Source organism: Scyliorhinus torazame, chromosome 9 (genome assembly GCF_047496885.1).
Source record: "Scyliorhinus torazame isolate Kashiwa2021f chromosome 9, sScyTor2.1, whole genome shotgun sequence".
Lineage (NCBI taxonomy): Eukaryota > Metazoa > Chordata > Chondrichthyes > Carcharhiniformes > Scyliorhinidae > Scyliorhinus > Scyliorhinus torazame.
In genome coordinates this window covers 65,685,132-65,702,100 of record NC_092715.1, presented here as the reverse complement: position 1 = coordinate 65,702,100, position 16,969 = coordinate 65,685,132, and the positions used below count along the sequence as shown (strand labels likewise).

Below are 16,969 nucleotides of genomic sequence, written 5' to 3'. Positions count from 1 at the left end.
CTGCCATCTCTCCGCCCAAGCCTCCAAATGATCTAAATCCTGCTGTATCCTCTGACGGTCCTCATCGCTATCCGCAATTTCACCAACCTTTGTGTCGTCTGCAAACTTACTAATCAGACCAGTTACATTTTCCTCCAAATCATTTATTATATTCTACGAACAGCAAAGGTCCCAGCACTGATCCCTGCGGAACACCACTAGTCACAGCCCTCCAATTAGAAAAGCACCCTTCCATTGCTACTCTCTGCCTTCTATGACCTAGCCAGTTCTGTATCCACCTTGCCAGCTCACCCCTGATCCCGTGTGACTTCACCTTTTGTACTAGTCTACCATGAGGGACCTTGTCAAAGGCCTTACTGAAGTCCATTTGGACAACATCCACTGCCCTACCTGCATCAATCATCTTAGTGACCTCCCCGAAAAACTCTGTCAGGTTAGCGAGACACGACCTCCCCTTCACAAAACCATGCTGCCTCTCACTAATACGTCCATTTGCTTCCAAATGGGAATAGATCCTGTCTTGAAGAATTCTATCCAGTAATTTCCCTACCACTACCTGACAGACTAGAAGAAAAGAGACAATTGGTGTGGGGGGGGGGGGGGGGGGGGGGGGGGAGGCTGCAACCACTAGTGACATCAACAGCGCAACAGGCAGTGATGTTGAGGCACTTGTTTGCTCCATCCAGTGATCCAGTGGGCCCTTGCCACTCCTTCAGCTGCTTGGTTTTCCAAGGTCCCAGGAACCGGCTTGCCTGTACTAAAGGTAAATGTCAATAAAATCTTGGGCACAGAGCCCCATAATATTTAAATTCACCTGAGGAAGGAGCAGCGCTCCGAAAGCTAGTGACATCGAAACAAACCTGTTGGACTTTAACCTGGTGTTGTAAGACTTCGTACTGCACTTTAATCACGACAAACAAAATACTTTGTTTTTAAAAGGACAAAACAGTTGATTGTGGATGTCATCAGAATTCAGCCAGGAGAAACTTTGACTGAAATCTTGGACACATCAGCCTCCTCACAACAGGTAACTTTATTTGTTTTCTTCAAATATCAACAGTTTTAATTCTGCGGGGGGATCAATGCAAAGATACTCAAGACTAAAATTCAGGTATCTGATTCACTGTACAAAGAGGTTTGAGACCTTTTATAGTGGGTGGTTGGATCCCAGTCCAACTCCAAAGTGCCTTTAAAGACTAGCAATTGAAAGACCTTTGGGGAGGCAAACCTCATCGGTTGAAGTTTGCTTTGGCTGGAATATAACTGTAGCCTGATGTAAAGTCAACCATCCAGCCCTTGGGAGTTCAAGGATAGAGGAACTATTATCAGGTTAGTAACTTCAGTTTTCATTATTTTATGACTATCTGGATTGATGTCATTATACCTAAATGGGTGCTATTCCATCTACCTTGGTTTAAATTTTGTAAGCATCTCTAGTTGGTTAATTTGAAATCTGATGGTGGCATAATGGTGATGTCACTGGATGAGTAATCCAGAAACCCAGGCTAATACTGTGGGGACATGGGTTCAAATCCCGCCCTGGCAGCTGGTACAATTTAAATTCAATTAATAAATCTGGAGTATAAAGCTGGACTCAGTAATCGTGACCATGAAACGATGAATAATCATCATAAAAACCCATATGGTTCACGTTTCCACCCCTTTAGGGAAGAAAATCTATCGTCCTTCCCTGGTCTGGCTTACATGTGACTTCAGACCCACAGCGGTATAGTTGACTCTTAACTGTCCTCCGAAATGTTCAGTTCGAGGGCAATTAGGAACGGGCAACAAAGGCTGGGTTTGCCAGCGATGCTCCTAACCCATTAAATAGTTTTTAAAATTTTACTGGGGGGCAAGTGGCTCCCATTTTGGAAATACTGCAATATTATTGCACGAATGCAAGTAAGTGTTGACTTCATTTTCCCTTCCTGTCTACTGTATTTCTTTCCATTAGTGTTCAAGCCATAGTTAAAATGGACATTTTTGGAAGTTAATGAGCAGAAAGAAATTTGAAAATCAGTGAAAAGGAGCATAATAAATGTAATACACGACTTGTTAGAATTTGTATGCCTGTAGTTTGCCCTTAGTTTAATGTGGGATGTTTGTTGAATTACTCATACTTAAAAAACATAAGCTAGGTGGTATCTCTGTAGTGATGTAGTTCTAAAGGAATGTAAGGACTGGTTTCCATGGTAACGGAGTCCTGAATCTGTGGAATTGTTAATATAACACAAGCATTTTTCAACTTACTCTTGTGGCAAAACAGCTATTTACAGCAGATGAGATAAATACTTTCAATGTGATGTTTATCTCTGCTGTGGCTAAATATCAAAAAATAACTGGAGATTGATTCTGTGTTGAGTGAATGGAAATGGTTCACTGATCAGACTAGTTTCACTGGGGATTTTACCAGAATAGTAATATACATGGATGGTCTTAATGTGTACATGGATGGTCTTAATGTTTGCATGCATGGTCTTAATGTGTACATGCATGGTCTTAATGTGTATGGATGTCAGCTGATTTGAATATTTGTGCAACTTATTAGGAAGCCAATCACCTAAAGGTTGCTGAGAAGCGTGCTCTATTGGATTCCAAAGTTCCTGATAAAATGAAACACAGTCAGTCTATCCTCGAAGATGGGCAACTCCCAATTGAACAGAAAAAAAGGAAAATCCAGAGGAATCTTCGGACATTGGAACAGGCTGGCCTGGTGTCATCGACAAATAAATACCAGGAGCTAATAAATGATATTGCAAAGGTACTGAGCGAAGAAGCTGGGTATTTAATTGAGATGTTCTTGCCTGTTGATTAACCCACAACACTGAGCCCAGAGCTTTCTTACTATTGTCTATGATTGCTTTAGATCAAATTGCAGGTCACTGCTTGGAACTGTCACGTTCATTTTATAAGACCATAAGACATAGGAGCAAAATTAGGCCATTCGGCCCATTGAGTCTGCTCCGCCATTCAATCATGCCTGATATTTTCTCATCCCCATTCTCCTGCCTACTCCCCATAACCCCTGATCCCCTTTTTGGTTTTGGTCGAAAAACCCCTTTGCCCACCTAGTCGAGCCATATTTGAAAAAGTCTGCCATCCTGCAATGATCCAATTCAAATTCACTTTTAGATATGTTTGCATTAAAGTTAGGTAAGAGCTCTTTAAGAGAAGAGGCATCCATATCAACTGCAAAGGCCTTTTCTGTTTCAGGATATTCGGAACCAGCGAAGGTATCGGCAGCGTCGCAAGGCTGAACTGGTGAAATTGCAGCAGACACTGGGTGCACTTAATTCCAAGGCCAAGTTTTATGAAGAACAGAATAATTATTACAATACCTATATTAAAACCTGCCTGGACAACTTGACAAGAAAGTAGGCAAATGATACGGTTCAATTTAGTAAACTGTGTTAATGTAGTTCAGGAAACCACAAGTTTAACATTTGAACAGCCTTCAGTGACTGTTTTATGAATCACATAGATGGTCAGATTTTGAAGGATTTTCTTGGGTAAATTGCAGGAATGCCCGGCGATCAATAAAGTTGGATGGAAAAGGAGAAGAAAAGGGTAACAGAAAAATGAAACTGTCAACTTTGCGCTACACAGCAGCTCGCCTGCACGAGAAAGGTGTTATACTGGAAATTGAAGGGCTTCAATCCAATCAGTGAGTAACAATAACCGTATTGAAAAGAATATTAAATTATTAGCCTGCTGTGAAATTTTACAGTGCTGTGCTGTCTTACTGTCTAGATATCTGCATGTTTACTAGCAACTTGATACAATTAGGAACTAATCAGCAATGATTGTAAAATACCACAGTAACCCATGATGTCGTTTGAAGCTTAATAATTTAATTACTTCTCAATACAACTTCCACCCATCATCTCATTAGCTGGGGTTTGTCTGAGTTTGCATTCTTCTGAAGTATGAAGGACATCAAGAGGAGCAATTATAACAAGTGCAGAAAAATAAGTAATACTATTCTATTAACTGAAAGCACTAAATGGTTTGTGCTGATGGCTTCAAGTCTGCATTTTATCAATCTGCACCCGGCTGTAAATAGTTAGTAGAAGTACATCTCCACCCTCCTGATGTACTAATATATCACTCAGAGGGGGCGCTGTGGCCAATGACTATTACGACTGTCTGTACAATAGTGCTAATCAGTGAGAATTTATATCCAGGAAGTTGTGTCATGTGTTGACTGCACATACTGCAGCTTGTCTGAGTCAGAAGTCATGTGGGAGCCATATTTGTATCTAAAAGCTCTCAGTTCCATCATGCATTACTCTGGGGAAAGTTATGTTTGTAAACCAGGACTGGTGTAGTTAACTAGTAAAACAAAAATGTAATTGTTACTTTAAAACTATTTTTATTAAAGTGCTCATTACTTTGGTTCAAATTTGGGAAACAAAATCAAAGTGGAAAAACCATGAAGCTTTAATTTGGAATATTATACATAGGTAAGACCATAAGACATAGAGCAGAAATAGGCCAATCGGCCCTTCATGGCTGATATGTTTCTTATCCCCATTCTCCTGCCTTCTCCCCATAACCACTGATCCCTTATTAATCACGAACCTAGCTATCACTGTCTTAAAGACACTCCGTGATTTGGCCTCCACAGCCTTCTGCAGTAAAGGGTTCCACAGATTAACCAGCCTCTGGCTGAAGGAATTCCACCTCATCTCAGTTTTAAAGGATCGTCTCTTCAGCCTGAGGCTGTGGCCTCTGATTATAGTTTTTCCTACTAATGGAAATATTCTCTCCACGTTCACTCTATCCAGGCCTCACGGTATCCTGTAAGTTTCAATAAGATCCCTCTCATCCTTCTAAACTCCAACGAGTTCAGACCCAGAGTCCTTAACTGCTCCTCATATGAGAAGCTCTTCATTCCAGGGATCATTTTTGTGAACCTCCTCTGAACAATTTCCCAGGCCAGCACATCCTTCCTTAGATATGGGGCCCAAAACTGCTCACAATACTCCAAATGGGGTCTGACCAGAGCCTTATACAGCCTCAGAAGTACGTCCATGGTCTTGTATTCTAGCCCTCTCAACATGAATGCGAACATTGCATTTGCCTTCCTAACTGCCGACTGAATCTCCACGTTCACCTTAAGAGAATCTTGAACTAGGACTCCTAAGTCCCTTTGTGCTTCTGATTTCCTACGCCTTTTTCCATTTAGAAAATAGTCTATGCCTCCATTCTTCCTACCAAAGTGCATAACCTCACACTTTTCCACATTGTATTCCATCTGCCACTTCTTTGCCCAGTCTCCTAGTCTGTCCAAGTATTTCTGCAGCCCCCTGCTTCCTCAATACTACCTGTCCCTCTGCATATCTTTATATCATCTCCAAACCTAGCAACAGTGTTCTCGGTTCCTTCTTCCAGATCATTAATGTATATTGTGAAAAGTTGTGGGCCTAGCACCGACCCCTGAGGCACACCACTAGTCACCGTGTTAAATAGGTTTAACAGCAAAATGGAAGAATGGTAGATTTTTAGTGTGGTGGGGAACCGTTTGGACACTTGTTCCTGTGCTGACTAATTGAAAGAATTATTCAACAAACCCTTTTCCCCCATAGCTCTGCCATTTTAAACATATTTTTCCAATTTCTTTTTGAAAGTTGCTACTGAATCTGCTTCCATCATTTTCTTTACAGTGCATTCAATTTTGTGGCGCACTATGTTTGAAAAGAAATTGTCCCCTTCTCTGCTCTGTCTTTTCTGTGACATTTCTTAAATCCGCTTGTTCATTGACCCAAATATTAATGGAAACAGCTTCTCATCATTTACCCTGCCAAAACACCTCAAAATGTTAAATTCCTCCATTAAATGTCTCCTTATCCACCTCTGCTCCAAGGAGAACCATTCCAGTTTCTCTCATCACGCCTCACCCCAACTGTTCTGGTAAAACTCCTTCATTACCTCTCAAAGGTCTTGACATCTGGGCAAACATAGTGCTCACAATTGACTTAATCTGTACATTTTGTAAGACTTGACTGGAGTTGATGCTTTCGTTAGCACCATAAAGTTATTTTTCATAAATTAAAAAATGAATCATTCTTTTATAGAATAGAATCATGGAATTTCTCATGCCAATTCTGATGATGCTTTTAAAATGCAACAATCTTATCATTTTGAAATGATCCTAATAGCTATTGGGTTTATTTAACCTCCCAATTCTGCTTAATTTTTTTGTTAGGTTTAAGAATGTCCTCTTTGACATCACACCAAGTGAGGAAGTGGGCGACTTTGAAGTCAAGGCCAAGTTCATGGGGGTAGAGATGGAAAAAGTACAACTTCATTTTCAGGTAGGAAACAGAGCTGTCAGTTTAGTGTATGATTCAGCAGCGTCTGGAATATATTCAGTCATGATTGTATATGTTAATTTTAGACGCTTGGTTTCAGAAAGGTTAATTATGGAGATGTTTTCTCCGCTCTGGGCCCAACTTTGCATCCCCAGGCAGTTTCACAGTGTTTGCATTTTAAAAAAATATTGTAAGCTGTTGCGAGAGTAACTTCCATCACGTGCAGGTGGTCAAAGCTACCGTTGTCGGCACCAGCACTGAGACCAACACTCCATAGGTTCAAGGAACAGGTGCATGACCTGTATCTGTAGTTGTGCCAAGATGGAAGCTACAAAGTGGGTTGCCATAAAGCACCCTGAAAACGTACCAACATATCTTTAAAGAAATACACTCCAAACCACTTAATGCTGTGAGGTTAGAGCTTCCGTTCTCATTTGGACTAAAAAAAGTAAGATTTGGTTCTTGGAGATCTACATTTTTAGACATGTGACTGATTCAATTTTGTTTTGTAACAGCTGTATTGTTAAATTCCTCAGTATCTCATGGTGTAAAACGTTCTGTTACAATACAACTACTTTTTAAATCTGAACGTTTTTCACAACGATACATGCCTTTTAAGATTCAAAAAAATTAGGAAATCCTTAAGGCAGCTAGAGTATGAGTTCAGTCTTTGATATCAGAACAATGGTAGCTAAGAATTAATAATACACAGCTCCACAACTTCAAGATCTTACTTAACTAGATTTGTAGGGGGGGAAAAACAAGACACAGAGCCTGGGTGGCACAGTGGTTAGCACTGCTGCCTCACAGCTACAGGGTCCCAGGTTCAATTCCAGGCTTGGGTCACTGCCTGTGTGGAGTTTTCACTCTCTCCCCGTGTGTGCGTGGGTTTCCTCCGGGTGCTCCGGTTTCTTCCCACAGTCCAAAGATGTGCAGGTTAGGTGGATTGGCCATGCAAAATTGCCCCTTAATGTCCAAAAGGCTAGGTGGGGTTTCTGGGTTACAGGAATAGGGTGGGGGCGATGGGCTTAAGTAAGGTGCTCTTTCTAATGCCGGTGCAGACTTGATGGGCCGAATGTCTTCCATCTGCACTGTAGGGATTCTATGATTCTTAACAGTGGATGACTGGGGGCTGAACTGTATCACAGCGCCACTTCCATAGATTTCCCCTTCCTGCTTTTGCATGGGAAGCATAATTTTTTCACTTGGTTCCTCATCCACAAGTGATGGAGGTTGGGGGGAGGGGCACAGGAGAGGCAAGTACTGGGAAAATATTATGGATTTGTATGGAAACTCACTTGCCACTTGAAAGTTAGTCCCTTGCAAAAAGTTGGCTATGTTCTCAAATACTGCATTGAGCAGCACCAGAAACAACAATGGCAAGCCCAGTCCTGCCGAAGCTGCAAAGACGTACTTCTTAATATCTGGGGGCTTGTGCCAAGATTGGGAGAGCTGTCTCACAGACTATTCAAACAGCAGCCTGACAAAATCATGGTCATGGAATCATACCTTCCAGATAACATCCTAGATACCATCATCATCATTATTCCTGGGCATGTCCTACCCCACCGGCAGGACAGAACCACTAGAGGTGGCGGCACAGTGGTATATAGTCGGGAGGAAGTTGCCCTGGGAATCTTCAACATCGACTGTGGGCCCCATGGATCCTCATGGCATCAAGTCAGACATGGGCAAGGAAACCCCTGCTGTTTACCACCTATCATCCACTTACCCCCCCCCCCCCCCCCCCCCAACCCTCCAGCTGATGCATCCAAACTCCTCCATGTTGAATACTAATTAGAAGAAGCACCAAGGGTGACAAGAGTGTACTCTGGGTGGGGGACTTAAATGATCATCACCAAGAGTGGCTCAGTAGCTCCGCTGCTGACTGAGCTGGCCAAGTCCTAAATGACATAGCTGCTAGACTTTGTCTGCAGCAGGTGGTGGGGGAACCAACAAGAGGAAAAATCCTACTTGCGATCATCCTCACAGGCGTATCTGTCCATGACAGCATAGACACGACAGCATAGACAGGACTCACAAATTCACAGTCTTTGCTGAGATAAAGTCCCATCTTCACACTGAGGATACCCTCCATCGTGTTATGTGACATTACCACCGTACAGATCTAGCAACTCAAAACTGAGCATCATGAGGCGTTGTGGGTCATCGGTAGCAGCATTGTATGGAAACCACAATCTGTGACCTCATGACCCGGCAAATCCCCACTCTGCCATTAGCATCAAGCCAGGGGAACAACTCTGGTTTAATGAAGAGTGCCAGAGGCCATGCCAGGAGCAACCCTAGGCATAGATAAACATGTGGTGTCAACGTGGTGAAGCTATAACGCAAGACTATTTGAATGCCAACCAACATGATAATACAGCTACAGCACTGTCATCTACCCGACAATGTGGAAAATTGCCCAGGAATGTCCTGTCCACAAAAAGCCACACACATCCAACGTGGCCAATTATTGCCCCATCAGTCAGCTCCTGATCATCCACAAAGTGATGGAAGGTGTCACTTTGTGCTATCAAGTGGCACTTACACAGAAATAACCTGCTCACTGATGCTCAGTTTGGGGTCCGTTAGGAGCATTCAGCTCCTGACCTCATTGCAGCCTTGGTTCAAATATGGACAAAGGAGCTGAACGAGCTGAACTGGGCAGCACAGTAGCATGGTGGTTAGCACAACTGCTTCACAGCTCCAGGGTCCCAGGTTCAATTCCCGGCTTGGGCCACTGTCTGTGCGGAGTCTGCACGTTCTCCCCGTGTGTGCGTGGGTTTCCTCCCACAGTCCAAAGTTGTGCAGGTTAGGTGGATTGGCCATGATAAATTGCCCATAGTGTCCAAAATTGCCCTTAGTGTTGGGTCGGGTTACTGGGTTATGGGGATAGGATGGAGGTGTGGGCTTGGGTAGGGTGTTCTTTCAAAGAGCCAGTACAGACTCGATGGGCCGAATGGCCTCCTTCTGTACTGTGAATTCTATGAATTCTATGAATAAACAAGTGAGGTGAGAGTGGCTGCTTTTGACCAGGAATCATAGCAAAACTGAAGTCAATGAGAATCAGGGGGAAAACACCCTGCTGGTTGGAATCATATTTGGCACAAAGAAAAATGGGTGTAGTTACATAGATACATAGAAGATAGGAGCAGAAGGAGGTATTTTGGCCAATCGCGCCTGCTCTGCCATTCACCACGATCATGGCTGATCATCCAACTCAATAACCTAATCCTGCTTTCTCCCCGTAGCCTTTGATCCCATTCTCCCCAAGTGCTATATCCAGCCGCCTCTTGAATATATTTAAATGGTATATGGTAATGAATTCCACAGGCTCACCACTCTTTGTGTGAAAAAGTGTCTCCTTATCTCTGTCCGAAATGGTTTACCCTGAATCCTCAGGCTGTGACCCCTGGTTCTAGACACACCTATCATTGGTAACATCTTCCCTGCATCTACCCTGTCTAGTCCTGTTAGAATTTTATACGTCTCTATGAGATCCCCCCCTTATTCTTCTGAACTCCAGCGAGAACAATCCCAACCTAGTCAATTTCTCGTCATATGACAATCCCGCCATCCCTGGAATCAGTCTAAACCTTCGCTGCACTCCCTCGAGAGCAAGAACATCCTTCCTCAGAGAAGGAGACCAAAACTGCACACAATACTCCAAATGTGGCCTCACCAAGGCCCTGTACAATTGCAGTAACACATCCCTGCTTCTATACTCGAAACCTCTCGCAATGAAGATCAACATACCATTAGCTTTCTTTACAGCCTGCTGCACCTGCATGCTTACCTTCAGTAAATGGTGCACAAGGACACCCAGGTCCCGCTGCACACTCCCCTCTCCCAATTTACAAACCATTCAGGTAGTAATCTGCCTGCCTGCTTTTGCTTCCGAAATGAATAACCTCACACTTATCCAAATTATACTGCATCTGCCATTGATTTGTCCACTCGTCCAGCCTGGCCAAATCTTGCTGTAGGATTCCTGCATCCTCGTCACAATTCACCCTCCCACCTAATTTGGTATCATCTGTAAACTTGGAGATGTTACATTTTGTTCCCTCATCCAAATCATTAATATATATTGTGAATAGCTGGGGTCCCAGCACCGATCCCTGTGGTAACCCACTGGTTACTGCCTGCCAATTTGAAAAGGACCCATTAATCCCTACTCTTTGTTTCCTCTCTGCCAACCAGTTTTCTACCCACCTCAATACATTTCCCCCAATCCAATGCGCTTTAATTTTGCACAATAATCTCTCATGCGGGACTTTGTCAAACGCCTTCTGAAAGTCCAAATATACCACATCGACTGGCCCCCCCTTGTCGACTGTACTGGTTACCTCTTCAAAGACTTCCAACAGATTTGTCAAGCATGATTTTCCCTTCATAAATCCATGCTGACTCTGACTGATCCTGCCATTGCTTTCTAAATGTTCCGCTATAAATTCCTTGATAATGGATTCAAGCATTTTCCCCACTACCGACGTTAGGCTTACTGGTCTATAATTCCCTGCTTTCTCTCTACCTTCCTTTTTGAATATCAGAGTGATGTGAGCTACCCTCCAATCTGCAGGGACAGTTCCAGAGTCTATAGAATTCCGGAAGATGACCACCAATGCATCCACTATTTCCAGATCCTCCACCTCAAGCACTCTGGGATGCAGATTCTCAGGCCCTGGGGATTTATCCGCCTTCAATTCCATCAATTTTCCCAGCACCATTTCTCTACTAACGTTGATCTCCCTCAGTTCTTCCCTCTCACTAAACCTTTCATTCTCCAACATTTCTGGGATCTGATTTGTGTCCTCATTTGTGAAGACCAAACCAAAGTGTGTATTTAATTGCTCAGCCATTTCTTTGTCCCTTATTATGCACTCCCCTGTTTCTGTCTGCAGTGGGCCTACATTTCTCTTTATCAATCTCTTTCCCTTCACATATCTGTAGAAACTCTTAGTGTCAGTCTTTATGCTCCCTACAAGCTTCCTTTCGTACTGTACTTTCCCCTTCTTAATCAATCCCTTTGTCCTTCTTTGCTGAATTCTAAACTTCTAAACTGCTCCCAATCCTCAGACCTATTATTTTTCTTGGTTGTTGGACATCAATCATCTCAGCCCTGTGCCAAAGTTCTGCAGGGTTGTGTCTTCGGCCGACCCATTTTAATGACCTTCCTTCCATCATACGATGAGGCAGCAGGTGTAAGGGACAGTTAAGTAAAAGAAAGCAGTGCTTTTTCACTGTTTCTGCCTGAAATGCTCTTTAGCTTCAGGCAGGGGTAACTGGTGTGGGGGGGAGGGGGGAGAGTAGGGTGGAGGAGGTCTCTGTTGTTGGGAGACGTTGGGTCAATGTGCTGTGGGTGGAGGGGGTGTCCCAAGGGAGGATGTCCCTACTCGTCAGTGGGGGGGGGGGGGGAACAAGATTTGCAGGGGGGGGGGGGGGGGGGGCGGGAGGGAGGTGGCCAGCTGCCACAATTCGGTATTTCTCTGTGTCCCCCCCCTCTCTCTATCACCCCCTCTCTCTATCACCCCCTCTCTCTATCGCCCCCTCTCTCTATCGCCCCCCTCTCTATTCTCCTCTTTTTCCCTATATATTACTCTCCTATCCTCCCTATTCTTTTCTCTCTCCCCCTCCTTTTCACCCCCCTCCCCCCCTCTCTCTCTGTGTGTGTGTGTGTGTGTGTGTGTGTGTGTGTATATATCTCTATATCACCCTCTCTCTATCTTCATCCCTCCTTCTCTATCCCCTCCCTATCTCTCTCGCCCCCTCCCTCTCTCTCCCTCCCTCTCTCTCTCCCCCTCCCTCTCTGTCTATCCCCCCCTCTCTATCCCCGTCCCTCTCACTCTATCCCTGCCCCTTCTCTACCCTCTCCCTCTCTCTCTATCCCCTCCCGCTATCTATCCCCTCCCCTCTCTCTATCCCTTCCCCTTCTCGCTATCCCTTTCCCTTCTCTCTATCCCTTTCCCTTCTCTCTATCCCTTTCCCTTCTCTCTATCCCTTTCCCTTCTCTCTATCCCTTCCCCCTCTCTCTATCCCCCTCTCTCTCTATCCCCTCCCCCTCTCTCTATCCCCTCCCCCTCTCTCTATCTCCTCCCCCTCTCTCTCTCTCTACCCTCTCCCCCTCTCTATCCCCTCCCCCTCTCTCTATCCCCTCCCCCTCTCTCTCTATCCCTGTCCCCCTCACTCTATCCCCGTCCCTCCCTCTCCCTCTTACTCTATCCCCTCCCCCTCTCTCTATCCCCTCCCCTTCTCTATCCCCTCCCCTTCTCTATCCCCTCCCCCTCTCTCTATCCCCTCCCCCTCTCTCTATCCCCTCCCCCTCTCTCTATCCCCTCCCCCTCTCTCTATCCCCTCCCCCTCTCTATCCGCTCCCCCTCTCTCTATCCCCTCCCCCTCTCTCACCCTATCCCCGTCCCTCTCTCTACCCTCTCCCTCTCTCTCTATCCCCGCCCCTCTCTCTACCCCCTCCCTCCCTCTTTCTATCCCCTCCCCCTCTCTCTATCCCCTCCCCCTCTCTCTATCTCCTCCCCCCTCTCTACTCCCTCCCCCTCTCTCTATCCCCTACCCCTCTCTCTATCCCCTCTCTCTATCCCCTCCCCCTCTCTCTACCACCTCTCTCTATCCCCTCCCCCTCTCTCTATCCCCTCCCCCTCTCTCTATCCCCTCCCCCTCTCTCTGTCCCCTCCCCCTCTCTCTGTCCCCTCCCCCTCTCTCTGTCCCCTCCCCCTCTCTCTATCCCCTCCCCCTCTCTCTATCCCCTCCCCCTCTCTCTATCCCCTCCCCCTCTCTCTGTCCCCTCCCCCTCTCTCTGTCCCCTCCCCCTCTCTCTATCCCCTCCCCCTCTCTCTATCCCCTCCCCCTCTCTCTATCCCCTCCCCCTCTCTCTATCCCCTCCCCCTCTCTCTATCCCCTCCCCCTCTCTCTATCCCCTCCCCCTCTCTCTATCCCCTCCCCCTCTCTCTATCTCCTCCCCCTCTCTCTATCCCCTCCCCCTCTCTCTATCCCCTCCCCCTCTCTCTATCCCCTCCCCCTCTCTCTATCCCCTCCCCCTCTCTCTATCCCCTCCCCCTCTCTCTATCCCCTCCCCCTCTCTCTATCCCCTCCCCCTCTCTCTATGCCCTCCCCCTCTCTCTATCCCCTCCCCCTCTCTCTATCCCCTCCCCCTCTCTCTATCACCCCCTCAATGTCTCTCTCTCTATCCCCCCTTCTCTCTCTCTCTCTCTCTATAATCCTCCTCTCTTCTCCCCTCCCCCCAACTTTCTGTATCTTCCCCTCTCTCTATCCACTCCCCTCCCTATCCCCTCTCTCCCTACCCACCCCCTCTCTTTCCTTACCCCCTTCTCTATCCTCTCACTCCATCGCTACCTCCTCGTTTTGTAACATTAACTATAAATATGGCCCTGTTGTTTGGTAACTTGGTATTCAAATTATAGTAAAACGGAATTACAGAGGTGAAATAATCTCCCTCTGACTCTGGCAGGAAGAATCCAAACAGTCAAGATGAATGTGCTGCCTAGGTTTTTAATTCTTAATTCATGGCATGGTGGCACAGTGGTTGGCACGGTTGTTTCGCGGCACCGGGGTCCCGGGTGCAATTCCCAGCTTGGGTCACAGAGTCTGCACGTTCTCGTGGGTTTCCTCTGGGCGCTGGGGTTTCCCCCCACAAGTCCCGAAAGACATGCTGTTAGATAATTTGAACATTCTGAATTCTCCCTCTGTGTACCTGAACAGGTGCCGGAATGTGACGACTCGGGGCTTTTCACAGTAACTTCATTGCAGTGTTAATGTAAGCCTACTTGTGGCAATAAAGATTATTATTATTAAGCTGCACCTAAACTTCAATATCCTGCCAGCTTGTTCAGTTATTGCTGTTATTATTGTCTGGTAATGTAACTTTCTGTGGATAATGTTTGCACATTTTGGATTTGTGAGCTAACAGGAATTTACAAATGAATTTCACTTTTCAGGACCTGCTGGAGCTACAGTATGAAGGTGTGGCCGTCATGAAGATGTTTGGCAAGGCCAAAGTCAACGTAAACCTGCTAGTTTTTCTACTGAATAAAAAATTCTACGGAAAATGAACCATCCACATTGGCAACCCTGCCAGTCAAATTCGTACTAAACACTTTCCTCTTCAATAATTAAACAAATATTAAGTTTGCAGTCGATAGCAGGGTCACAGAGATATGCAAAATATCAGTTGTATTGTTTTTTTTAAGGAAAACATATCACAGTATTGGACCAAAACTGATTTCTGCCATTGTACTTTTTACATAAGAAAAACATAAGAAAAAGCTGCCTTGGCATTCTCTAATCTTAAGAAGTTGATACAAAAAAATCATTCTACAAGTAAATGGGTGCATGTGGGTTATTCGCTATTGAGTTCCTTTGTTTTATTTAACACTGCACTTAATTGGGTTTCTGAAAAGGTAATGAATACAGTAACTCCAGTTTAAAATGCTCTTAGCTATGGAATCAAGATACATTGTACATTTCCCAGTCAAAGGTTCATTATATTCCTTAGTTGTTTCAACATAATTGCAGCTCACTTTCACATCTCGAATTATAGATTTGCTGGCAGCCAGACCGCAAATGGCATTGTCTAATTTTCACAAACTGAAGACAAAGAAAAAAGTAGCAATCCAGTTGTTATTCCAGTAATACTTTTTTCTTATCAAAATCTGGAATTTTAACAAACTCTTCAACAACAGAAACATCCTGGTCTAGCAAGTTTCCATTTTCAAAGTTACCTTTTGCTACTTTGCGATTTAACTATTAATGGCACGTTTGTGGTTTAATCAGGGCAGAAGCAGCATCCGATTGTGCTGCTAAAATTATGAATACAAAACCAGCAGAAAATCCTACTTGGAGCTCCGCGGAGCCAGTGGATGATCTTGGTTCAGTACAAAACAGATTTTTTTTTAAACTCCTGTCTATTGCTTCGCCTGTAGCTGAACATTACTGATAAATACTTTCTTGCCTCTAAAGGTCTGAAGAAATTTTCAAGTTTGATTTTGTTTTTATTAGGTTCATTTTCAAGGAAATGCCTTAATCTATGTAGACTCCGGAGGATACAAGATGTAAAGCTATATCGAGAATGTTTTAGTCTGGAATTTTTGATGCTTCATGATTCAAGTTGTGCTTTTAATGAATGTCAATACTGGAATCTCTTTATTCACGTAACCATGTGCATATCTGCAACACATTTCAGAAACCCATTGTTCGTAATAGCCGTACCTTTCTGGTGTATCTCTAACAGAAAAGCTTTGTAACAGAGAAATTCAAGAAAAATATCTCTCCGAGTAACTCAGGTGTACATTGAAACCTAAATATGCTGCTTATGTAAGAAGAAACCAATACTTACAAGTGTGAGCATTACAAACCTCTGAATAATGCTGTCCACTGAGCGGAATACTATCCCAAACCCATTACAGTGTTCATAACAAACCTTCTTAACCAGCAATTAATTCCACGCATCTTTCACAGCAATAATTCCTGTGACTTTCAAATTGAATATTCTCACGAGGGGTTACTTGATGCTCCGAATGTTATATGCATATTAGTTTGAAAATTTGCTTTTGATTACCCAATAATATGAGTATACGATATCGGTACAAATCAAATTCTATAACCTTTTGATCTTTATCTTCTAATCTAACTGTTTAACTTTCTTTTATCAGCACAGACATCGCTTTATGAGCTGGTGTAATCGAGCAGGTTACAGGAGAACTAGGAATGTAGAATTTTAAATTACATTTGCCATAACCTTTACTCTGGAATTTTAGTTGTGATTTCAAAACAAATTTACAGGATCCTATAATTCTGATTGATTTTTAAAAATAAAAATAATGGAGCAATACGGCTTCAATTTGGGGCAAGGCAGCATTGATCTGACCTCCAAGCATAGTGTTTCCATGTTGCTTGTTTAGTTTAAGAATAATTAAAATTAATCATTTATTTAAATAGTTGGCTTTAAATGCTGTGTACAATTCCAGTTATGAAAACATTCCATTTAAGATATTCAATGTAAAAAGTAAAAATATTATGATTTATACATTACAAGATAATAAATATGCACTACTGCCTAATGGCCAAAAATATATTTCCAGCCAAGGTGTGACTACCTGTAGAATGGTGATAAAAGTCATGATTTGCCTCTAGTGATTGATTTTATGTATGTCAGTTCAAACCAACACTTGTGCCTTTTGTATGTAAACTGCTCGGTCCCCATGTTGGCTATTTATAGCTATTCTTTTAAAACCAAAATATTGGAATCTTGTTTGACGACGTTGATTTTTCAATGGTTGTCTGCCTTATCAAATTATGTAAAATAAATCTTTCAAAAGAGTTTCTGTTCCGTTGACTTTGTTTTCATCCAATGCGAATCACCAGCGTGCCTTCCTTGTGACAATTTTTCATCAGTTTTGTTTATTAGCATAAAAATTCTCCCATAAATATCTTCCGATTTGTAAAAAAATCTGTATTTTACTCTATTTTTAATCAGGCGGTGCTCATTTGTAATGTGTTAAAATTCTCAGTTTGACCCACGCCAATGTGGGCACAGTTTCCAGCTCCTGAGGGCCTAAACTCAAGCCCAATAAGGAAGGTAATTACAGACCTGATGGAAGTGATTCACATCCCAACTGGTT

The 16,969-nt window shown here is 43.8% G+C and overlaps 1 protein-coding gene across 2 annotated transcripts in view; it reads left to right on the top strand.

The window, feature by feature from the left end:
• The window catches only part of iqgap2 (IQ motif containing GTPase activating protein 2), a 424,926-nt gene extending 408,258 nt beyond the window's left edge, over nucleotides 1–16,668 (top strand). For both annotated transcript variants that reach the window (XM_072516040.1, XM_072516041.1), the window contains 6 exons: nucleotides 940–1,027; nucleotides 2,549–2,761; nucleotides 3,214–3,374; nucleotides 3,521–3,664; nucleotides 6,209–6,317; nucleotides 14,288–16,668. In XM_072516040.1, coding sequence (XP_072372141.1) covers nucleotides 940–1,027; nucleotides 2,549–2,761; nucleotides 3,214–3,374; nucleotides 3,521–3,664; nucleotides 6,209–6,317; nucleotides 14,288–14,401 — 829 coding nt within the window. In that variant the 3' untranslated portion in view covers nucleotides 14,402–16,668. The remainder of the gene's footprint in view (nucleotides 1–939; nucleotides 1,028–2,548; nucleotides 2,762–3,213; nucleotides 3,375–3,520; nucleotides 3,665–6,208; nucleotides 6,318–14,287) is intronic.
• Nucleotides 16,669–16,969: the final 301 nt, after the last annotated feature.